General features: G+C 49.7%; 1 protein-coding gene across 2 annotated transcripts in view; it reads right to left on the bottom strand.

Moving 5' to 3' along the window:
• The window catches only part of DOCK1 (dedicator of cytokinesis 1), a 532945-nt gene that overhangs the window by 403399 nt on the left and 104385 nt on the right, over window positions 1-25161 (bottom strand). For both annotated transcript variants that reach the window (XM_086681161.1, XM_086681162.1), the window contains exons 14-22: window positions 24170-24294; window positions 22916-23014; window positions 21881-21953; window positions 16360-16463; window positions 15779-15962; window positions 10868-10965; window positions 6618-6707; window positions 6205-6305; window positions 1511-1645 (exon numbers count right to left, since the gene is read on the bottom strand). In XM_086681161.1, the coding sequence (XP_086537287.1) occupies window positions 1511-1645; window positions 6205-6305; window positions 6618-6707; window positions 10868-10965; window positions 15779-15962; window positions 16360-16463; window positions 21881-21953; window positions 22916-23014; window positions 24170-24294 (1009 nt within the window). The remainder of the gene's footprint in view (window positions 1-1510; window positions 1646-6204; window positions 6306-6617; window positions 6708-10867; window positions 10966-15778; window positions 15963-16359; window positions 16464-21880; window positions 21954-22915; window positions 23015-24169; window positions 24295-25161) is intronic.

The following is a 25161-nucleotide window of genomic DNA, read 5'->3' as shown; positions in this document are numbered from 1 at the left end:
AATCCTTAACCAATAACACAGGGGCGGTTTAACCACTGATCACCACTCTAATCAATAGTGGGTCCCACCCTGTGTATCACTTTTCCAGGTCTATGCATAGTCAATAACTCGCTCCTCTGGCTTTATTTGCACCATGGTGTGCACAAGATTGGATTCGGAATACCATCCGTTTCTCCTGGGCCCTTCTGAAGGAGCCTACCTCAGGCCAACGAAGATAAAATGAAGAGAAACAGAAGGAGGCTAATTTGGGTCTACAATGGTCCAATTCCCAGTTTTCAATCGTACATTCACAAAGCACTGTGCTTTTAAAAGATGGGGCGCCTGGGTGGCTCAATTGGTTAAGCGACCGTCTTTGGCTCAAGTCATGATCTCATGGCTTGTGAGTTCAAGCCCCACGTTGGGCTCTGTGCTGACAGCTCAGAGCCTAGAGCCTGCTTCAGATTCTGTCTCCGTCTCCCTCTGTCCCTCCCCCACTTGCACATTCTCTCTTTCTCTCTCTCTCTCTCCCAAATATAAATAAACCTTAAGAAAATTTTTTTCTTAAAGGTGATGTGTGTTCTCTAAATCAAAGGAACATCAGTTTGTGAAACTCCATGTCTGAGTGTAGAACTCACAACAAGAACGTCAACCTTGAATAATCAACAGGAACCATCATCACTCACAGTAGGTCACCCAAAGCAGCCATCCTCCCAAAGAAACAAGCACAGAGAGCCCACTTCAACACTCAACACTCAGTCTACCCCTTTCGCACATCTCTTCAGTCACACAGTTCCATATCGTGGGCTAACTGGGAAACTCTGGCTGGAGCACAGCTCTTAATCACAGACACTTGGAAAAAGGTTACTGCTCTCTATGAAACAAGAAAGTCACCAACACCCCCAATCCACTCTAAGGTTCAAAAACGATGCACACATTCATCCACAAAGTATGAGAAACAGGTCACTGACCTCAATACCTGAAAGCCCATTCACCTGGAAGTTCCACACGTGAGAATCTCTCTCCAGAAGCCAAATATTATTGGGGTTGAAGGAAAGAAAGAGCCGAAGCTCCAGTCTTCCCAAGGGAGGCAATTTAACTTGGTTTTAGCCTTCTGACGTTGTTGCTTATTTTAACTGTTTGCTCTCTTGAGGCGTTTCTTCTATCGAAGGATACACTGGCACGAACTTCAGAGCCCTTCGTGTATACCCTGCACTACCTCTGATAAACTCGGAATACGTCAGCGGTCAGTATTTCACTCACACGCACACATTTCAGACTTGGGAACAGAGCTTGCTGTTCAAACCTGTGCTAGCATTTCACAGCGTGGGGAGCAGTTATCCTAAGAGTGGGCGACCCCAACCCGGCATGGCTATCTATTACTGCTCTGTCATGCTAGAAAGCAAAGAAAGGGAGGAAGAAGGAGAGAGAAGGGAAAGAAGAGGGAAAAGAGAGAGGGGAACAGAGAAGGAGAAGAAAGGAAGTAAAAGATCGCCTAAAATTCCCTAGGAGGGCCAACACGGGTGACACTTACTGATTGAACAGGATCCTGGAGCGCACGATGAACTTGAAGATGTACTCCAAGGCCTTCATAGCTTTGTACAGCTGGTCATTTATTCCCGGCTTTTCCGCATTGTCCACATAGTTTCTTAAAACTTTTGTCAGCTTCCTATTCGTAATAGAATCACAAATCAATTAACGCGTTCAGAAAATTACAACACCTCAATTCCTAATTGGGACAGAAACACATAAGTGGGCCATTCTTCTTTTGGTTCACACTTATCCGTAGATGCCTATTTATAAAATGCATTTGAAACAGATTAAAAGTGAGCCATAAAATAACACTCAGAGGAGCGAGATCTGAACAAAAAACCAGCCTTTTTTTCTAAGTTTTAGAGGTTTTTCTAAGCATTAAATGTATTATGTAACTTAATCTTCACAAAAGCCCAATAAGGCAAGTATTATTTTAGGGTATAATAATAATAATTGGGTATAATAGCAGGTATATTACCCTTAACGTATAAGTGAAGAAGCCCAGGCTTAGATAGATACACTAGCTTCCCCAATGCTAAATAAAATTGAAGAGGTTTTCTTCATAGCCACATATGTTTTTGTAATGCTTTTTGTAATGTTTCTTTTTTTAACACGGAGCATGCATTTATTTTCAAATGATAGAGGCAGTCGTGGCAACGGTGAATTTTTAATTCTGCCCCCAACTTCTACATTTTCTACTACTACTGGCCCATAAACTAATAATCACTGCTCACTGATCAGAAGGCTGACCCTGAAGCAATGCTTCTGAATCATAAAAGAACAGCTAGCTCAACTTCAACGTGGTTTCTGGTTTTGGTGTATTGGGCCGCACTATAATTCAAAAACTAGCCACAAATGTGCAGTCTGTCCAACAACCATCGGCCAAACTTCTATGAGCCCCAAATTCCCATGTCATCAACAAGAATTCACTGTGACTTTTTACATACTCATTATGCTTATAAAGATAACCTGGTAGGGCACGGCCAGCATTTCCAGCTAAGTTGTGAGCCCGTACACACCCAGACTGTTAGCTGAGATTATTGTAAGATACCCGTAAGAGCAACTGTAACTTGCATTAAGGATGACCTCAGAATAGCCCTAAGAGTAACCACTGTCCTGATAAACCACAATAAAAAGCTTTCAAGGGGCGCCCGGGTAGCTCAGTCGGTTAAGTGGCCGATTTCGGCTCAGATCGTGATCTCATGGTTCGTGGATTCGAGCCCTGCATCAGCCTCTGCTGTCAGCACAGAGCCTTATTCACTTCCTCTCTCTCCCTCTCTCTCTGCCCCTCCCCACTCTTGCTCACGAGCTCTCTCTCTCTCTCAAAAATAAACATTTAAGGAGCGGGGAGGGGGAAGCTTTCTGGGTGACCAAGCAGATGGGAAGTCATTTCTAAGTCTCATCAGGTTGCAGAACCCTAGTAAAGAAACTTGAGAGTTTCTTCACTCTCCAAGTAGGAGAGGGGCACCCGAGCAAGGTGTTAGGAAGAATCTGGGCCGGAGAGGCCCTCTCCCCAGTGGCTCCCTGGCTCCCACGGTGGGAGGGTAGCTCACCACACGTGTCTTCCGGTGGCCCTCGAGGCACAGCAGAAGACATCTAGGGTCCTGCCAGAAAATCCGTTTCACCTGATTTAACTTACTTTTTCAAGCTTATTGGCCAGATTACCTTTTCTTATTAAACCCATTGATACCTCAAGAAATAGAAATAGAAATTCCACAGAACACATTGTGGGAATTTTCCCAACAGATAATTAATTAATTAATTAATTAATTAATGGAATGATCTGCAAAAAGAAAGACCCAGAACCAGAAAGTAAATGAGGAAGGATGTCAAAAGAGCCACATCCGCATGAGCGAGGCCATCTGTAATGGCACCAAGATGGAGCCCCCTTGGTACTCGCTGAGAGGCGCAGACCAAATGCAGCATCCGCTGAGCAGAGGTAAGACCTGGACCGGCTCCGGGAAAAGTAGCTCTGCGGCCAGAAAGAAGCTCTGCTAGTTTCCTGGAGGACCGGTCCGCCCTCATCGCCTGCCCCATCAGCATCACCGGTGACTCTGCGGGGCTCCCACACCCAGACTATGCCCGCGGTGGAGGCGGGGCACTGAGAGGTCCTCTGCTGCAGTCACCTTTCGTTTCTTGTCTTGGGGTTCTTTGCGGAGAGGGCTGAAGATCTCCACATTACCAAAGGGAAGGGGTAAAGGAACTATCTGGGAGAGAGTCTAAGCTCCATCTGTGCCTGCCCAGCCTCTAGAGGGGCAGTGGCTGGGAGACCCTCCGTGAGGATACCCAGTGCCAGAATTTCCCCTGGCCCAGAGACCATTAACGCAGAGAGAACTTTCCATGATTCATGCTAGAACTGCGTGAATCACAGTTACCTCCTTTGGTATTTCAAGGCTTAAATTCTCAAATTCGAACTAAGAAACCACTTGGGATTGCTTCTTTACCAAAATGGCAAGAGGGGCGCCTGGGTGGCTCAGTCGGTTAAGCGACTAACTTCGGCTCCCGGTCCATGGGTTCGAGCCCCACATACAGCTCAGAGCCTGGAGCCTGCATCGGAATCTGTGACTCCCTGTCTCTCTGCCCCTCCCCGGCTCACACTCTCTCTGTCTCTCAAAAAATAAATAAACGCTTAAAAATCAAAAAACAAAACAAAACATAAGAACACTTATTTTCCAAAATGAATCTGCTTTTCAGCATATTACAGGGGCTGGATGGGAGGATACCGATTCTCAACTCCGTCCCATCATCTCTTAAAGATAAAATGGTACTTCTGTTTCTCCAAAGACTCCCTGACTTTCACTTGGCCTCCTATGGCAAAGGCACAGAATGGGCGATGCCAACAGAAGATCTGGAACACAGCGTGGCTAGCTCACTCACTGAGCTGATTTCCTGAAATTCCAATACAAAAGCTAATCCTAGAAGAACCATTTGGTCCTAATTCCACGAAGAAGCAGGAGTGTGAACGTGACGCGTAGGGAGATCCCGCCCCATGAGGAGCAGCTCATAGGCCACTTCCGTAAACCCTGCTTGGTCTGCCCTAGCAAGATGGCCCCGCTCAGTCACCAGCAAGATGGCCCCGCTCGGTCAGCCCTCCTCACGGTCTGAAAGGGACTGCCCAAAGCACAAAATGGACATCTCCACTAAGAGAACAAACCGTCTGAAACGCACATTTATCAGCAAGCACAAAGGACGTGTCACAGCTGGTTCTGTGTACGTGAGGATGTGGCAGCTCTCTGCCCACTTGGGGCTCTGCCCACCGCCTTGCAATAGACATGCACTCACGGCAGACACGAAAGGCCCAAGGGACAGAATGACTGACGTCATACAAAGAGCCAGCATCAGACCTCCGGCCTTGTGTTCATGGCTGCATGCAGGCAAGGAAACATATACACTCCAGACACACGAGAGCTTTGACTGAAGTTATTGGCACTAAAGACGATCATCTCTAGTGATTCTACGGTGGGGAATTTTCTTAAAGAAATTATTTAAATTTTTTTTAATTGCAACTCACACAATTAAAAGTTTAAATAAATGCCAACAAATCCCCTGGTAAGAGAGACGAAGTAACTCCTCAGAAGTATTATAATAATAATGAAACCTAAATATTGCTTAGTGCTTTCTAAGCACCAAGGATTACTCCAAACATTTAACATGGAATAACTCATTGAAATTCTCAAGAAACCCTAGGATGTGCCTGTTTTACTGATAAGAAAGCCGAGGCCCAAAGAGGTTAAGAAATTTAAACTTTCAGCACGCCAGGGTGGCTCAGTCGGTTAAGCGTCTGACTCTTGATTTCGGCTCAGGTCATGATCCCACAGTTTGTGAGCTGGAGCCCGCGTTGGGCTCTGCACAGAGGGCGGAGCCTGCTTGGGATTCTCTCTCCCCCTCTCTCCATCCCTCTCTCCCACTCTCTCTCTCTGCCCCTCTCCCCTCCACCTTCTCAAAATAAATAAATAAGCTAGAAAGAAAGAAAGAAAGAAAGAAAGAAAGAAAGAAAGAAAGAAAGAAAGAAAGAAAGAAAGAAGAAAGAGAAGAAAGAAAAGAAAGAAAGAAAGAAATGTAAACTTGGAAGTGACAGTGCTGTGGGTTAAGCAGGGTTCCTAGACTGTGCTGGTCAATACCCAGTGAGCCACCTCTCAGGCCGGGATATCACACATTTGCTCCGTCTGCTTACTAGACACCCAGAGGGGCAGGTATGGGGACATGGCGGGAGGGTTAAGAGCAGCTAGGCTGGCAGTCAGAACCCAAGCCCATTACAGCTGAAGCATCTGGAACAAAAAGGAAGGCCCTCTTTGAAGAGCAAAAAGATCTACTGAGAACTGAGTTGTATCCACATTAGACAACCAATCATCTCAAACCAGGAACACATCCATCTATTCATTCGCCAAAAGCTGGTCAGGAAGCCACGGTGAGGCAGGCACTCCGCATCCATAGATCAGTTTCATCGAACATAAACTGAAAATTTCAAAGACAAATGGAAGGTATGGAGGAGAACCAGAATTTATTCCAGAACGTTATGGTAATTTATCGTGTATCTTCTTTCAACAAGATGTTTAGGTCTGTTATAAGGGAAACAGTAATAAAAATTATCCCAGGAAATTCAGTTGGGGGGGGCAGGGGGGAGGGGGATGTACAATCACAGACAAAAGCATATGAAAAAGACACTGAACGATAAATATACAAAAATGAACTCACGTGTAGGCTAATGTTGCACTAAAGTGTTTCTTAATGTAGGTTTCCAGAACAGGATTAAAATGTTGAAATTTTCTATCAGCAATTAGTCCAATGATAAATACCTGTTAAATTCATCAATATTTTCATTAGCAAGATAACGTGAGCCATTCTGGAATCCTCGTCTGAATTACCTGCGCTGTGGTGGGAATCAATGAACAAGAACATCTTCGGAAGTTACCTCTTCTTATTCCAGAAATGATATTGGCCTAACTATAACTTTCTGCTGAAAGCTACTCCCCGCCTCTCAAACCCAATGCCTTGATGGGATTTACAACAGAAAACACTTCTCAGATCGCTGCCCTCCCCCAGCTTCAAAGGCTGCAGCATGAAAGCCTCCCTAACATCGGAACAGATGGAAAATAGAGGCTCCTTACCAGAGCGTCAAACACTAACGTATCGAAGGTCTCGCTCTCGGAGTTCTCCATCATGATGTTGAAGAGGGCATCCAAGGTGTCCTGGAGGAACTGGAGATACACCAAATCTCAGCAGACCAAGTAAACTCACGCAGCTTTCCCCCAACCTAGAATAGCTACCATCTATACGCAAACACCCATCTCCCGCAGATGTCACCAAAGAAGCTGTGCACTCCGGGGACTTTTCCGAGCCACTCAAGGCACAAGACAAAAATCTGAGATGAGTGAATGCACAGCAAAGACAGGGCAGCCTGAGCCAAGCAGAGGAGGCCTGCCAACACGGACATGCCTGACAGTCCCCACCCCTTCGGTCTTCTCCACCCCTTTTCCTGGTCTTCACCAGGCTGGCGACAAAGAACTCAACACCAGCTCTGCGAAGACTGGGTCGGCCTCGTCCCGGACTCCGAGTGCAGGAACGGGGCTAGGGAGGGGGCAGAAGTCACCGAGAGACACGCTTCCAGCTGAGAGTAATAAAGGACCTTCCAGAGGCCCAGATGCCCAAGGACAGAAGAGGTGTGAGACTCTAAAACTGGGGCGCCAAGAAGCGCGTCTTATTCAAGAGCAACTTGGAAATTCCTTTTATAGCCTACTAGAATTCACCAGATAAATATCAGAGCATAGAATGACAAACCATCATCAATTAATTAAGGGAAGAAAAAAAATCGCACGATTCCAAAGTTATGTCACACTGGACATTGTCTTCCAAGCCCATCACCATCCTCCCCCGAGAGAAGCGTCAAACGGACCAGGAAAAGCCATCTTGGAGGTAATGAGTTCCCTGTTTGTGGACGAGTTCAAGAACAGGCAGTGTGCCACATGACAGAATATTGGCGTAAAAGAGAATAAAATATAGATACATCATCATTAGTCACTAGGGGCATGCAAATCGCACTTGATCTTAGCCAAAAGGCCAAGAAGCGACAGGGACATGCAAATCGAAACCACAGGCAGCTAGCACTGCACACCCACCGAGAATGCTACCATCGAGACATGAGCAATCCTGGAAGTATGGGGCGGTCAACGAAGCGGAGGAAACGGACACCTCGCACATCACTGGTGGCAACGTACAACTGCACGATGGTTTTGGAAAACGCTTAGACAGCGCCTCCAAGGATTAAACGTATATTCGCCACGGGAACCTCTTCATTCGTAGGCTTGTATCCAAATGAATGGAACAAACCCGTCCACACAAAAACCTGTACACAAATATTCGCAGCAGCTCTCCTCCTAGACATCAAAATGGGGAAACCACCCGAATGTCCACCAGCTGATAACTGAGGGAACAACTGGGGCATAGCCATACTTTGGGATGGTTCTTATTCAGCCATAAAAAGGAATGAAGGGCTCAGTCGGTTAAGCGTCCGACTTCGGCTCAGGTCATGAGCTCGCAGCGTGTGGGTTCGAGCCCCGCGTCTGGCTCTGTGCTGACAGCTCGGAGACTGGAGAATGCTTCAGATGCTCTCTCTCCCCCTCTATCTGCCCCTTCCCAGCTTGCTCTCTCTGTCTCTCTCAAAATAAGTAAACTTAAAAGAGTGCATCGTATGGTATATGAATTATATCTCAATGAAGCTATTATTAAAAACCAAAGAACAGGTGAGACAGCCCCATAGCAAGGGTGTCAGAAGGATGGCTGAATGGGATGTCTGGGCCACATTCTTCCCGGATGGCTCAGCCCATGCATAGAACACACAGAACCACAAGGGCCTTCAGGTCCTCACGGAGGGTCTCAAATGGGTTGAGCACTCAGGCTGAGGAACCCAACCACTCGGACCTGCTCCCCAAACCAGTGCCTGCCCCACTGCTCCCCCTTACGCTGTGAAACGTTGCAACAGCCCCAAACCCAACACTACGTATCTCCCTCAGGAAAGGGGACATCCTCCCAAACCTAGTAAGAGATCTGAGACCCACCAGTGCATAAACCCTCATTATATTCTGCTGTGCTGCACCCCCCAACCCCCACACACACCGATTTCATCGCAGGAAGTGGGATGAAACAGCAGGGGAAGCAAACCACCTTGCTGCCCAAGAGGTGTTCTGGTCCAGCCATCAAAGGCTTTACCAACCCTGCAATTATGGAGGAGCCCACATCACCTCATTACTTTAGTATTATTTCCCATCATTTTCAGTTCATAAAATCTTTGCAAAGGTCAAAACTTCACGCCATCTGGTAACAGCCCAATGTTGCTGCCAATGGACTCACCAGCTCGTGAGTTCACTGTGGCTCGTCTCGGTTCACATAGCGTCCCTGCAATAGCTCTACCCATCCTACCCAGACAAATGACAGGATCAATGGCACGGAAACATGGCAGCAGAGAGCCGGAGTCTTGTTTTTCTGGCTGTCGAGCCGCAGAGGTACAGGGATACCAGCATCCTGAAGGAAGTCCCTCACATGGAGCCATGAACACGCTTCTTCTGACACCTACCTTCTCTCTAAGACTATCCACTGGAGGCCCCAAGTCACCATTTTCATCTCCCACCAAAATGAGCAACTGCATCTTTTAGCAAAGAAGCAAACACTGTTCTTAACCCGCCGTTCAATGTCATGTCCCTACGAGCAGTTATGAATGTACACAAGGTGGGGGGCGGCGGGGGGGGGGGGGGGGGCTGGAATGAATGGAACGAACTCGGTCTATGACGTCCTCAAACAGAGTAAAAGGAGCCCCATGCAGGCTGGGAATCCGTCCAGCCCTGGCTCTCATTGACAGCCGTGTAGCTTAGACACGTCCGTTCACCTCTCCAGGCCTACAGGGTACTCAGGATGTACCGGCAATGGACGGACAGGTCACACGCACAGTACCGTGGTGCCAGCACACACAGGAAGGACAGGGGCTGGTGAAAACCACTTCCAGGGCTGAACACCAGGATTTGGTACTAGATTAGGTGAGGGGAGTGAAGGACAACAAGACAAGATGGTTCTAGATCATCTTATGTGTAACAATAGGCCAACAGAAACACGGCTAATTCCTGATGTGATACAGGGATTTCAAAAGGAAAAAGCACAAAATTTCATTAACTGTGTGTCTCCTCGAGTTACATTCACTTATTCACCCAGCTTCCATCTGCATCGGGGAAGTTACAAGACCCAGAGAAGTTTCAAATGCAATTAGCATTGTCCAAGCCAGAGGTAGCAGACAAAAACCTAAAAAGATGATTAAAATTGGAAGAGTGGCGAGGATATGTTTCAACGGTTATACAATGAGTTTCAGAAAGTGGTGCAACCAAATTAATTTATAGTGAAGTTAACCACATTGCTGCTTAATTAAGGCCATTTTAAGTAATTAATTTTTACAGAGATAAGGCGGTCTCCTTCTGCAAGCACTTCTCACAGAGGGTGAAGGACTGAGCCAGGGACAGACAGACCCGGCGGCAGAGAGCTCGCTCACAGAACACCACCAGTGGGGGCCAGCTGATCGTGTGCAGGCCAAATGGGGCAAACTGAACACGGAAACAGGTTTCCTTACATAAAAGGAAAAGTCACCGGGGCCAAAAAAAGGATAGAACGCTCTAATATCAGAAGTAATAACAATTCTCTGATAAAAAAATTATTAAAAAAAAAAAAAAAGAATTATAGATTTCGATGACGAGCCTGGGTGGCTGAGTCTGTTAAGCGTCCGACTTCAGCTCAGGTCATGATCTCATGGTTCATGGGTTCAAGCCCCGCATCAGGCTCTGTGCTGACAGCTCAGAGCCTGGATCCTACTTCGGATTCTGTGTCTCCCTCTCTCTCTGCCCCTCCCTGCTCACGCTCTCTCTCTCTCAAAAATAAATAAACATTAAAAAAAAGAAAAGAATTCTAGAATTGGAGCACTCCAAGGATCTCGGATCACCCTAGTCTGACTGTCCTATCTTGCAGATGAAGATTCAAGAGGGCACCTAACATTTCTCCAGAGTTCTGTGGGAGGTTAAGAAATGAGTCCAAGATCACACGGGAAGCAAACAGCCAAGACAAGGCTCTCAGTGCTCTGACCTCCTGAGCCAGAACACAAGACTGGGTTGAATCCAAAGCCCGTTTCCTTTCCCGTGAAGCCAGACCACCCTACCAACCAGAATCCAAGGTGGAGTCTGTCCACGTGGAGGTGCATGTCAACATCCACCAGAAGCCACCTGATGGAGGGATTCTGACGGAATCGCATGCTACCGAGCAGGCAGTGCCTGGATCTGCCCACACATGGAAGAACACCACACCATGCCACCCCCGGGGTCTGTGTTACCTTCACCACTTCGCCACCATCGACCTTCATCAGCTGCCTCAAGTTCTGCTGCAGCAAGCTGGTGTTGGAGCGCCACTTGAGCAGCCCCAGCAGGTCCACTGGAAACAGAATGAACGAACATCAGATCTTCGCGGCAAGAACCTGGTCTCCCTTCGTCACACGTCCGGTGAGGTTCTCGACAGAACTTTGAAACAGAGCGATCAACCCTGCTTGGAAACCTCCTCCCGCTAAAAACTTCATTACTTTCTAGAACATACTTGACACGTCGAATGGCTGAATACATGACTTCCGACTACATTTACCATGAAATGATTCCAGGTCGAAGCTTAAAATTGCATTCGGTGTAGCACCTGGGTGGCTCGGTCGGTTAAGAGTCCGACTCTTGATTTCGGCTCAGGTCATGATCTCCTGGTTCATGAGTTTGAGCTCCGTGTCAGGCTCTGTGCTGACAGTGCAGAGCCTGCTTTGGATTCTCCCTCTCCCTCTCTCTCTCTGCCCCTCCCCAGCTCGTGCGCTCTCTCTTTCTCTCTCTCTCAAAATAAATAAACTTAAAAAAAAAAATGTATTCGGGAGCTTAAGAAAAAAGGGCTGAACTTTTCAACCTCCAAGAAGGTAGATTCAGACCAGCAGAGGGTCTGGAAGAAGGCTCCTGGCCCATCAAGTGCGGTCCTGAAATACCAAGTGGGTTTTTTCCTATCTGAGAACATGGCTTTTATTTATTTATTTTTTAATTAAATAACATAAAATAAGAAATGCACATTCAGGTACAGAAACTACAAGGTGACAGGAAGCCTGGACCATGGGGCAACCACTGCCCTCATCCTGGCCTGACCTACCATGGCTGTTTGTCTCCTATGGTTGAATTTTATCTGGTTTGTTTTCTCATAGAAAAACCAAAGACTGAATGGATGCATTTTTACAGACTAAATGCGGAAGACAATGTCCGGAGATGATTTTGTTTAAGACAGCAAGATGTTCTTTAAGGCACGAAGACAGAATCCAAAGCATCTCTAGGAAAGAACATGTGCCCACACACTCTCCACTTGAAAGTATATTAATATCCCATTACGTGAAAAAAAAACACAATTAGCAAAGTGCCTCCAAGTGACTGTTTATGCTCATCGGGAAGAAACTTCAGCTACGCAAAGTATCTCCATTAAAAAAAAAAAAAAAACCTAGTTCATAATGAAAAGAAAAATACAATTTTGGCAATATAATTTTAGCATTTCAGGGGACATAAGACACTTGCTAAGGACTAAACCACGCAAAAGGCATTCATGTGATGATCACCAAAACATGCATTCTCCTTTATTTGCCCTCCCCCCAAGGACAGCTGACGGGGGGGGGCGGGGGGGGGAACAGTGACAATGAAGAGGGACGGTACCCGAGCACTGGGCAATGAGTAAGCTGTAGGCTCGAATGCCCGCTCGGCCACATCACCACCATATGACCTTGGGCAACTAACCTCACTCAATTTACCTATCTGAAGGATGGATACGACGTTGCCCAACTGGAAGGCTGGTGCCAGGATTAAATGGTGTGATGTGGAGAAAGTGCTCAGCAAGCTACGCAGCATGAAGACAGACAGCAGTGGCTGTCCATCCACAAGATGATGAGGAAGTGAAAAATTTTAGCCATTCATCGTGAAAACTAACATGTTTTCATTTGTAAATGAAGGTGGAGTATGAGAAAGGCCACATCCTGCCCAGACATGCCCTAGGTGCCAGGGTTAAGGGAGATTTCCACCTCATGAGAGTTACCAGTGTTTTTTCAATGGAAACTAGTTACTTATCTGGATTCCATTCCCGCAAAGTTAGCGGCACTTCCGGTGTGAGGGAGGCTTAGGCTGATGTTGGTATTTTAAATCTGAGAAAAGGTACAACCGGCCAGCGTAAGAACACCTCCAAGGAGGGAGAGCCTGTTTTAAGAAAACAGCTTGACCAGCCTCCCACTAGCAGGGTCAGACCAGCGCTCCCTGTCCGAGCCCTCATCCCCGGGAGCCACCGCGGCTTGGCCGTGATCAATTCTGTGTCTTGTGACTTCTCTCTAATTACATAGGAAGCTAATTGAGGAGAGGAATCACATCCTCAACTTCCCTTTTTATCCCCCACAGCATCCAGTAATGCTGAGAACAGAGATGTTTAATACAAACCTCGATGAATAATTCAGCCACTGCTTTTCCCTAAGTAACGGAACTTCGCAGGAACAAATCATGGCTGCAGAAAAATGACTCCCCGAGTGAGACTCTGGGACTCAGTGCTCAGACGCCAAGTGGGGCAGCTCCATCTTGCACACCACCTGCCACACCACCGTCCCGAAAAGAGGAATCATCGGCTGGTGTGCAGTGAAAGACAGAAGATGCCCCCTTTACTCTCAGTGAGCATCACGTCGGAATCTCCTCGTTGCCCGGCAACCGCTGCTGCCAAGAGCGGGGTGCTCGCTCCCTCAGTTCCAGGGAAGGAATTACCCTGTGACTGATGCCGGCCGAGGAGTCAGGAGGTGCGAGGAGAGGTCAACATCACCCCCCGGGGAGATGGCTGCCACTTAACCAACACCTTGGAGAGTTCTCGTTCACACGTGGGTTATGAAGGATTCTGTGGGGGAGCCTCCCAACCTAACTGCTCTTCGGGACGTTGTTTGAATGGGGAAAACATGTTCAAGTTCCAAATAACAACTTCGAAACGTGCTTCTGGAACGTGACCCAAGCATAAGGCGGTGGCGTCCTGTGTGGTGAAAATGACAATACACAGCAGCTCTCATTTTGTCCAGCACGTAATGGAAAGCTGAAGCGTCACATGCATGGGGCAGTGACTCCCCGGAGAGGCTGCCACTGCCCTGAGTTCAAGGAGGCCCTGGGCGGTGTAGCCATCAGACTAGTGAACTACCAGGGTGGTATCCAGAAAGTAACGTCTGACCCGTGGCGGCATCCTTTCCATAACGCGGTCCCAAACCAGCACCTGCCCTGCTGACCGTGTGCTCCCTGGGCACTAAACGCACAAGCCCCCCGTGTTTTCTGCAGCCCTCCCCATGCTTACACAGAACCCCGATGCCCAGTTAAGGCTTTACAATTGCTCACGGAGATTACTGACTACCACCAGCTTAGGGCAATGCTTAGGGCAAACCGTGATGATGAAGACATTAGAGAGACGTATCCCAATGGCCTTCATGCATCCCCCACGTTACCCCGCACAGCTGACTCACGAGCCAAGCAGTGAGGAAGCACCTTCTAAACAGCGCAATACAACGGAGTGGAGAAGGCGGGCCCAGAAAGTTGGAACGGGGCCTGTACACCCGACTGCCCAGCTCTCTTTCCACTCCAATGCCATGACTTCCACAGGAGGGGGTTACTCTGTCCCCTTTGATCCTGTTAAGGTCCAAACAGTGACTACCCCTCAGGCAAATCCGAGACTCCAGCCAAGATTTACAGACAATCCCCAGGGACACAATTCAAGATAGCAACAAACATTAATAATCAAAATCCATATTGGGTGGCTAAGAGGGCAAATTGGATTTTTCAGCTGAGTTTCAAGAGAGCATAAAGTCACCCTGCACAGCTGTGATATGCTCACATTTGGGGGATGCAATTTTTAAAGGTAGGAAGTATACAGAAGGGACTGCCGCGTCCAGTGTGCTGTGAGTAAGAGGTGCCCCTGGCCACACAGCCACGTTGCTGGGGACTCTGCAAGCGGTGGGAACAACTCAAGGCAGCCGGCGGGCCCAGCACAGGCACCACCTGACTCTGCATTTCAGTGTGCTTCATCAGCCGGCGCCTTATCTCACCGCCAGGGGAATTAGAAAGGCCACCAAAACCAACCTTTAAAAACAAAGGTAACTGAGGGAGCCTGGGTGGCTCTGTCGGTTGAGCGTCTGACTTCAGCATAGGTCATGATCTCACGGTTGGTGGGTTCAAGGCCTACGTCGGGCTCTGTGCTGACAGCTCGGAGCCTGGAGCCCGCTTCGGATTATGTGTCCCCCTCTCTCTCCGCCCCACCACTGCTTGTGCTCTGTCTCTCTCTGCCTTTCAAAAATGAATAAACATAAAAAGAATTTTTTTAATAAAAACAAGAAAAAGAAAAAAAAACAGAGGGTGACTCTGTAGCTTAAAAAAGCTAAAGGGGTGCCTGGGTGGCTCAGTCGGTTGAGCATCCAACTTCGGCTCAGGTCATGATTTCACAGTTTGTGAGTTCGAGCCCCGCGTCGGGCTCTGTGCTGATAGCTCAGAGCCTGGAGCCTGCTTCCGATTCTGTGTCTCCCTCTCTCTCGGTCCCTCCCCAGCTCACACTCTGTCTCTGTCTCTCTCAAAAATAAATAAATGTTAAAAAAAAATTTTTTTTTAAAAAAGGTAACTGGTAATTATCTCAGTGAGTAGCTGGGAGACGGGAAGGTACACACAGAGTGGGCACCTCAGACCCTCCAGCTCACATAACCCCTGCCAGGCACTTTGAGACAGACATTACACCTGCGTATGTGCCTAGATGAGGAAATGAGGTTCAGGCGGTGTCAGAGGCCCCCCCCCCCCCCCCCCCCCGTTCAAGGTCACTTCCAGGATTAGCACAGGGCAAGGGCTCAGAGGCACGTCTTTGCTCTGACTCCAAGTCTCGTGTTTTCTTCCCCTTACACTGTGCTGTGTTCCTTTGGCCAAAAACCTTTCTTTTAAAGCAAGCCCACTGGTTTATCTCTCTTTAAGGTTAATCCTTAGACCAAAACTATAGTGAAGTTTAAAGCACAATGGATGTCACGCTCCCTGCTAGTCCATGGATGCCCACACCGTCCATCCCAGAGGATGCGTGAATGACCCACGGACAGTGATCCTGCTCCTGCCGAAGCTTCCGCTGCTGAACGGGGAGCACGAGCAGGACTCGGGTGGGGGAGGGAAACCGCGGGGTGACACGGGTCTGTCCCCAAACTCACCGTTCTGGGTAAGTTTCGTGGAACACACCAGTGTTGAGATCTGGAAGGAATCTTTGCTGATGGTGCAGCTTCCAAGACTCTGCATGCTCCTGCCCGTGGCAGAGTGCGCCTTTTCTTCCAGCTCCGCCTTCGTGGAGGGCAGGCTTAGGTACGTCGCGGCGTCCTCCAGCTTCTTTGCCTCCGCCTGTGGGTTTAATTACACGCATGTCGAACACGAGTCACAATGGACCGACACACGCACGTCGAACACGAGTCACAATGGACCGACACCTAATTCTTTCCTATCCCTTGCTATCCTCAATCCTTTTAACCATCATGATATTTGCTCTTTTTCATTTGCTAAACTATTTTAATGATTTCCCTTATTCCTGTAGATTAATTCATGTTAACATTTATCGTACATCATCTTCTCTCATCAGGAACAGCCAAAAGGCTGGTCATCTGCAATGTTCACTTAGATAACAAACTGTAGCCAGAAAGCAGCTTTCTCACAAAGAGAGGAAATGTCAGCTCAGGCCAGAAAGCCCAGAGACGGGTGAAAGAGTCCATACTAGCAATACGACACCAATAAAGTGATATACCTTGTAGACGATGAGATCATGCTCCCCGTCCCTCAGAGTGGTCCCATCGTATCTCATCAGCTTTACAAATGCTAGTGCAAATATTTTCTCAGATTTATCCTTAGCTGCAAGAGAAACCAATCATCGTCATCAACTGCCGTCATGACAATCTAGCATCATAAAATGCTGCGAGGCCTACCTTCATGAAAACACTACAAAACCACACGGGATTACAGTAAACAGACAAATGGAGAAATGGACGAAGTTAACCAGAGGAAGGCTCCTCACTTGAGCTCAAATTAATCTTGTAAATTCAAAGTTATTGCGACCAAGATCTCATGCGGGACTTTCCTCGGCAAACCTGAAGCCTGATTCCCAAGGTCAAGGGTAGCAGGATGATGTTGAAGAAGGCCATGGAGGCAAGCCTGCAATCCTAGCAACTGGGAGTGACCGGGAAATGCTAACAAGGAAGATGGTGTGGCTTAATTAACATCGGGACACTCAGACCAGTGTGAACCACAGGGTCTGGAGACACGAGGCAGATGACAGTCCAGAAAGGACAGACCGTTCCCTAGGAAAACTGGCAATCAATATGGAACAAGAGAATAGACTCCTACCCCACAGCATCCCCTAGTATAAATTCAGGTGGGGCGAACACACGGATGTGTAAATTTGTTCTCTTTGGCAAGAAAGCTCCCTCCCCACGTACCTGAGCATGAGACTCGTTCCCTCACTTCATTCAAATCTCTGCGGACGTACCGCCTACTCCGAGGTGACCAGCCCTTCTAACAGAGTAAATTAGAAACTGGTCACACTCTCCCCTCCCCTGATGCGCTTTCCTTCATAAGTACTATGGACTGAATTGTGTGCCCCCCCCACCCCAGTCTGGGGCTAGAGCCCTAACCCTCCACCACGTGACTCCAGTGGAGATGTGTCCCGTAGGCAGGTGCTTGAGGCTAGTGAGGTCACTCGGGTGAAGCGCCGATCCTCCGGCACCAGTGCCCGTCAAAAAAGGAGAAAGAGACCCCAGAGCTCTCTTCCTCTGTGTGAGTTCACAACCCTGGAGAGGGTCCTCGCCACAACCCAGGGTGCTGGCACCCTGCTCTCAGACTCCCAGACTCCAGAACCCCATTCCTATTGTGGAAGCCCCCCAGTCTGTTCTGTTACGGCTGCTGGAGCAAAGCGAGATAACAGTCCTCATCCCTGTCGGAGCTCCAGCCATATGTACGTGTGTGTGTGTGTGTGTGTGTGTGTGTGTGTGTGTGAGCTGTCGTTCAGCCTTCGTTTCACACGCTGGCCTTTGGAAGGCAAGCAACGCTGCATCCACGTCACTGCTATCTCCCCAGCACCGAGGAGTGGTGCCTGCCACCTATCAGGTACTCGGTCCCCATCCGTTCTACTTGGAGAGGTGACAACGAACTGGTTCTGTCATTCGATGACAGTGACGTGGGATAGGGTAATGGCGGGAACAGTCCCAATGGGCTGGGTGGTTGGAAGAGGTCTCTGAGAAGAGGGACAACACGTGAGCCAAGACGTAAACCTTCCAGAATAGACGTGGCCAAATGCAGAGTCCCCAAGTGGGCCCAGGCTTGGCCATTTTGGGGACGGAAAGCCAGGGGACCGGTGAGTAGTGGGTGGTGAGGGGGGCAGGGGCCAGCGCAGGAGGGACAGATGAGGAATCTCTGCCGACGAAACAGATTCAGCATGAGTTCTGCAAGATGCCAAGTGAGTACAGCATGGAAAACATTGAGTTTCAGAGCTATAATCTTTAAAATTATATATCCCAGATTCTCTTTTTAGAGATGAAAGGACAGAGGTCAACGAAGGAAGGAGTGCACATCCACCCCCCTCGAGTCAGGGGCTCAACATATTTACCCTAAGTCCCCACTGCACGAGATAGCGTGCCTCATTAATCTGTGCAGTCCTGGTGTCCATCAGTTCCTGGCACACAGTAGGTGCTCAATAAATGGTATACCTAATTTGATAAGTTAATGAATGACTGACCAACCACACTAAAGGGAGGGAAGAAGGTAAAAAATATGGACCCTAGGAATCAAAAAAAATATAACTTCGTGAATGGGCATCAGAAAACATAAAATATCTTAATGTTCAGGTGAGAAAGAACAGATGCTTCTAGCCTTGAGCTGACATGAAAACAATAAGGACATGGCTCCATGAAAGCAGCCGGGTTTCAAAGGGACACATGACCACCGCTGTCAGCCCACGGCTTCCCCCATCCTACTACAAAGCAGCACAAAGGAACAGTGCACACCCTTCGTTAACACACTACACCTGGACGTCAAGGCCACGGACTGCACTTATTAGGTGCTCGTCAGCAGCCATTGTGAGCAAGCAACAAACTTACAGGATGTCAAGGGCACGGGAGGCAGGGCTGCCCCACCCAACCATGCCCCCTACGAGCAAGGGGAACTCAGCCCCCAGCCGGCTGGACCCAGAGCTGCACAGCTGCTCATGTTCTGGTAAAACAGAAGCCAGTGCATCTGGAATTGCTAACACGTTGCTGGAGTATAGATCACCCAACCCCCAGGGACGGGTCCCATCCTGAGAAATCCCATCTTATTTCCTTGGCTTGCCCACGTCCAGGGGAAAAGCGGCTGATAGGCCGGGGCGGGGGGGTGGTGGCGGGACGGGGAGGAATTATGGCCTCACTTCTTCCTGTCTCTGACCCCGTGTGTCCGAGATCGCAATCGCGGAGGCGACAGGGACCCCCTGGCTGCCGTCACTCTCGTAGCGGACAGCTCAGGACTGCATCGGCATCACACTCTTGATGCTCAACACGGTTCCAAAACCGCACAAGCCGTGGCGCAGGGAGCCTCATTAATTACGCACATGTGCGGTGGCGGGTTGGGTGACAGCATCTTGTCTATAATGAGTACTTAAAACTGTCTGGAAAAATAAGGATTTTGAAAATTAAAATGCTGGGCCCTGATGTAATTTATTAACGAGAGAGAACAAGCTCGTTACGAAGGGGGAGCTTACCTCGGAGACAAGCCCTCTATGGATTCCAGAACTGGGTCCTTGCCTTCCAGCGTGCCCCCCTTGTCCCTGCGGCCCGCTCCCATCCCGGCCGATTCACTGATGCAGGGTGCTGAGCCCACGGCTCCCCGCACGCCTTGGCTGAGGACAGACCCGCCCTGGGTCCCCCATCCACGAGCCCCGGTCCATTCACCCCGCACCCCAGCCTTCTCCACAATAGTCCCAGGATGATATTCAGAAAGAGGAGAACCTTCTCTGCGACGGATAGACAGCAGGTGAAAAACTAAGACCAGGTGATGGATGTGGCCTCACCTCACCCCAAGGTGTGGGAATAGGACGCTCCAGCATAGAGACTAAGTTTGAACCAGAGTCGTCCCACTGACTAACTAGGGTGACTTTGGGCCGCCGAGGGGGAGTCCGTGGGCCCCAGCTTCCTCAACCGTAATGGGCAGGGTGATGGCCACAGTGACAGAACACGGGGTTATTGTGAGGACCAGTCGAAACAGTACAGCAAAACTGCTCGTGCCAGGAGCCCAGTAAAGGCATGATGCGTGTTCGCAAACGTTTATTACCAGTTGTTCTTCTCCCAAAGTTCTGGCCAGCAAGGAGTGCCGTGCACCCCCTGCGGCCTGCCAGTCTGGATTTGGCCCCCGGGGCAAGTATGCAACGCTTGGGCACTGCGGGCCACGCTGCCCAGCCTCCACGACCCTGCTGTTCCACCCTGCTCGAACCCCGAGCCCCCTTTCCCTGCTCAGCCCAAACATGGGGATAGGATGAGAGAGAGGATGATGCCACAGGTCACTTCCGCCCGCCCCCTCCACATAGCCGCTGACCACGACGGGCCCCCGTGCTGTCTGGACCCCTTGGTTCAACTGCCTCGGCCTCCGTACCCCACGCCCCCGTGTGTCTTCCGGCTGATATGCGTGCTCTCTACACACCAGCCCCGCGGACCACGTGAGCACACCTCGACACTTCTGAATAGCAGCGAGGCCCTGGGTCCTCACCGGCCCCACAGAGGGGTCTACGTCCCCCCAGCTTCAGACCCTTGCGCGTGTACCCACTCTCCTGGACCACACTCCTAGGAAAGGGACCGGGTCAGGCAGAACCCCTTACAGGAACACTAAGAAGGATGGGCACATCATCACGCAGCAGTGGCTCCTAAGGAGCACCTACCCCACGCCAGGCATTGTGCCAAAGGTTCGGCAGTCTCCATTGTGCTCGGTCTTGATGACCAAGTCTTCTTATCCTCCGGATGGCCATGAGGGCGCCCGACAGCCAGGGCTGAGGACCCACAGGGTCGTCCATGCAACACAGGGCCCCCAGACCACCCTTTCCCTCAAATCTACAGCCCACAAAATGGAGCCAATCTCACTGTTTATTTATTGTTATTTTTTTAAATGTTTATTTACTTTTGAGAGAGAGACAGAGACAGAGTGCGAGCAGGGGAGGGGCAGAGAGAGAGGGAGACACAGGATCCGGAGCAGGCTCCAGGCTCTGAGCCGTCAGCACAGAGCCCAACACGGGGCTCGAACTCACGAACTGTGAGATCATGACCTGAGCAGAAGTTGGACCCTCAGCCGACTGAGCCACCCAGGCGCCCCTCTTATTGTGAATTGTTTTCCCAAATCTGAGGTCACCCCCCAGTGGGTACAGACACAGGACTTAATCTGCCTTTCGTAATATCTCAGCGTCTAGCACTGGGCTACATCCTTAGCAGACACTCAACGAATGTGACAAGGTGACCTTCAGTCATCAATAACTCTTTTGGAAGGCGAGACATTCAAGCCCCCATCCTGGCGCACCTGGGTGGCTCAGTCGGTCAAGCATCTGACTCTGGCTCAGGTCATGATCTCACCGTTCATGGTTCCGAGCCCTACGTGGGGCTCTGTGCGGACAGCTCGGAGCCTGGAGCCTGCTTCGGATTCTGTGTCTCCCTCTCTCTCTCTCTCTCTCTCTCTCTGTCTCTCCTCAGCTTGTGTGTGTGCACACTCTCTCAAAATTAAATAAATAAACATAAAAAAAAAAAAACAAAAACCCAAGTCCCCCATTCTTTCCTCCCGGCATCTCGGCATCAGCCAGTGCTGTCCCAACATTTCCTGCGAGAGAAGCTCAGCCTGAATCCAGACACCAGGGGCCGCTCACAAAGACAAACGGTCTCCAGGGTTTCCGTTCCAGTGCAAAGGGCATGAAGAGCCAATTTTTGAAATCCACTTGTATCTCAGTGACTTTTCTGATGGATGGAACAGCATTACGAGTCACACGGAAGAGAGGAAACAGAAAGGAAGACCAGGAAGTAGCAGCTGGAACAACTCAAGAAAATTCATGTCTCCCTATGATCGGCTCAAGGAAAAAGAGTCGGTGACATTTTCTGGAAACAAGTCAACACGGAAATGAGTTAAAGGATTAAGATGGCACTGTGTTGGGATCACCGAGTTCTAGATCCAGAACTTCCGGAACAATCCAGAACAAGTGACGAGTACAGCCTACTGAGCTTTGCCCCTGTTCTCCCGTGAAAACCTCATGGGCTAAGGAAGGGATTACTCACAGTCCTGTGACGATCTGTGGCGGAAGGTAAACCGAAGGTGACTGCGGTTGACATCCTCAATGGGAATGGCCACCTGCAGAGTGGAAAACGGAACTTTCAGCACCTGTACCAGTATCTTCTCACATCAGTGGCCCTGTCCAACTGCAGATACGGTGCAACCACGCACAACTCGTCACTGCAGCGATGAAAACACTGGATACCTAATCCCCCGTACGACTTTCCAAAGCAAAACGCCTTCTGAAAATTTAAACTAGATAATATTGCAAAGGACGCCAAGCCAACCCTGCGAGACAGCAGACGTTTTCGTAAACATTCAGATCCTCCCTGTCAAGAGTCTACGTTTACGAGTTGCCGTTTCCCTTGGCAGCCCTTCTGGGAGGTGCCCACGCATCCTCCACGGCCGCGGGGACCTGCCCTCGGCGGCAGGAGCAAAGCTGGCTTGTCAGGACTTCCAGTCCAAGGAGACCCAACGCGTGCTGCCTTTCGGCAAAGACTGTCCCTAAAAACTCTCGTATCTGACATCTGTGTTGTAGAGCCAACCCTTGGCCGGGGTCTCGAGTATTCAAGCCCTTGGCACGTGGGCTGGGGGAGTGCCACGCTGGGCGGCCGTAGTGACGTCAGCGTGCCGCGTGAGGAAAGCAGAGTACGACACCACGGAAGGGGATTCGTCTCCCCAGCGATCCCCTCCATACGCTGTCACCACTATTTTTTTCCATTTGGTGTAAAGACAGCAGGCCACACATCAAACAGACCCGAGAAGAGAAAGATAATAGCTATCTTTAAAGGACCCTGTCATTTGTCTCCATGAAAGTCCTATTTTTATGTCCAAGAGGAGATGAGAGTAAATGTATTCCAAGAAATGCCAGCGTGGTTCCTTAGCAACCTTGAACGACTTTGTTGCAAGAGCGCCTCTGCCTGTTTGGGGTGGCCGCTGGCGAGCAGCCCCGGCTTGGGCGGGAGGTGGGGACTTCCTTGGGATACAAATGAGCATTTCATCATCAACCCCGTGGGATACAATGACCATGTAAATGATACCTTAACGGTCTCAAACCAACGCGGCTGCTTGACTTGGTAGTAAATCACAGACTTGTACTCTGAAATCCCTTCGTCGCCGGCACCCGGGAAAATCACATGCTTTAAAAGAAGGCATAAAGAGTTCACATCAGACCTCATAGAGCTTGACACCGCATACATCTCCCCACCTCCTGCCCCCATTAGATGAGCTAAGCAGAGCACTACAGGAATGCCAATAAACCCGGCACGAATGGAATGTGCTCCCGGCAATGGGAGGACAGATCCATCTGGAGCCAGCACAGCCGGCGAAAGATCTTGCTCTCAGCCATTTAAGCATCTTGATGGTTATCAGCACAGAGATGCTATACTGTCCTCCGTCCCCCGTCCCCTCACCCCTAACAGCCTCAACATTAAGTCTGAAGGAAGTTGCCTGAGTCACTCAGTAGGTCTAGAATAAAGAGCTTCGGACTAAAAAGGAGATGGCGACCTCCTTCCTGTTCCGCCAGCTGTCAACACTGACTACCTGACTTCGGTGGAAGTAACACCGTGAAGGCCCCGGTGGCAAGGGCAGCGCTGCCTGGCAGTGACACTGGACGTGGGCCACCCACCCCTCCCAGCACAGCTGAGCCTCAGGTGAGCACAGTGGCATTGCCCTCCGCCACGTGGGCCCAGGGGAGCCCAGCCCTCCACCCGTGGTCCAGAGTGGGAGGCGGCAGGGACACGTGCTCTGGGTTGGCCTCCGGTCATCCGAGGAGGCCACCGTCTCCGAGCACTGCCCCAGCTCGCGAGTCCTGCCGGCCGCTGCGACCACGCAGGAGGAGGTCTCGGGAACCACCACCACCAGCCAGCAGAGCAAGAGGTCGGATGCCCGGATCCAGACCCCAGTCCTACCTCCCGCTAGCTCTCTGACCCTGAACAAGACTTGTCTGGGCCTCAGTTTCCGCATCTCTCACACAGTGACCAGAACAGTGCCTGACCCGCTACCGTGCTGGGCAAGACCTCTGAGCCTTGGGTTTACACTGGCAAGTGAGGCATGGTGACACGGCCAGGGAACAAAGGCGGTCGGGACCCCCTGGTCGGGACTGCCAGGCCCCCGTGCACACCAGGCCTCTGTAGCGAGCTGGAGAAAGAGGGGAAAGAGTAAACTCTCATCCCTAGAAAGGGGGTCACACAGCCTCAGCCACGTCTTTTTCTATCGTGCAGCAGAGCCAAAGAGACACTTGGAAGGAAAATAAAGCTTCCACGCTACGGATTAAGCTTGGCCACAATATATACCTCCAACCGTTTTCCGTCCTCGTCATAAACAGACACGGTAACCTCCACATTCTTCGCTGTCGTTTTGCTTCCTTTATCAAAATCGCCTTGAACTAAAGTTACGTAGATATCATTTCGAACATCACCTGGGGGAGAAATTATACCTTTAAAGCCAATCCATTATTCACAATGTAACCGAGAATTCTGCACAGCTGCCTTAACTTGCTACCTCTCCTAGCAGCGCATTCAAAACACTGTATTGGATGATTATGCAATATTTTCTACAAAACAGCCTCGCATTTAAAGGCATGACAAAAGCAGTTTTCAGCATCGTCAGCATAAGATGACGAGAAAGGGGAAAATTTCAAGGTCTTTAATGATCTGCGTGGTTCTTCACCTCGGGAGGCAGCCCACACACACAGCGGCTTCAATGCTGTCGATGGGTTTGCAATGACTGTCCCTCTCCAGAGTCTACGGCCCACTGTGACTCACATTACTATCTCGAGGTGGACCACTGGCTGCGTGCTCTGAGTCTGGGCAGCCAAAGAAAATCACAACATTAAGTGACAACTAGCAATATTGGCTTCCTCTACATTTTTCTAAGGACTTAAATGAAAAGCTGACTGAGAACCAGAAGCCCAAACCAACGTTCTGAGTTGATGTCTGGGATCAGGGACTAGGAGTGGGTCAAGAGACAGCTTTCTGCATGGATCTTGTCTCCTCCGGTGGGCAGCGGTCAGGAACCTGAAGAAGGTCCACAGGGAGCAGAACGAAACAGATCTGTGCATTGTAAAGTGAGTCAGGCCATAAGTTGTGCAAAACAGAAGCAGGAACAAAAGACAAAACCCCACACACGACAAACGAGCTCAAAACGCTTCTTCCTACCGGGAGCACACGAGGCCCCTGGTAATGGGCCGACTGGGAAAACTTAGCGAGCTTCGTTAGCATCATGATTTAGAGCACGTAACACTACCCGGCGACTGCAACCCTGCTGTCTGTCTGGCCACCTCCCA

The sequence above is a fragment of the Puma concolor genome, chromosome D2, assembly GCF_028749965.1.
Source record: "Puma concolor isolate L17-30 chromosome D2, mPumCon1.1.hap2, whole genome shotgun sequence".
In the NCBI taxonomy this organism is placed as follows: domain Eukaryota; kingdom Metazoa; phylum Chordata; class Mammalia; order Carnivora; family Felidae; genus Puma; species Puma concolor.
This window is presented reverse-complemented; position numbering and strand designations above follow the sequence as displayed.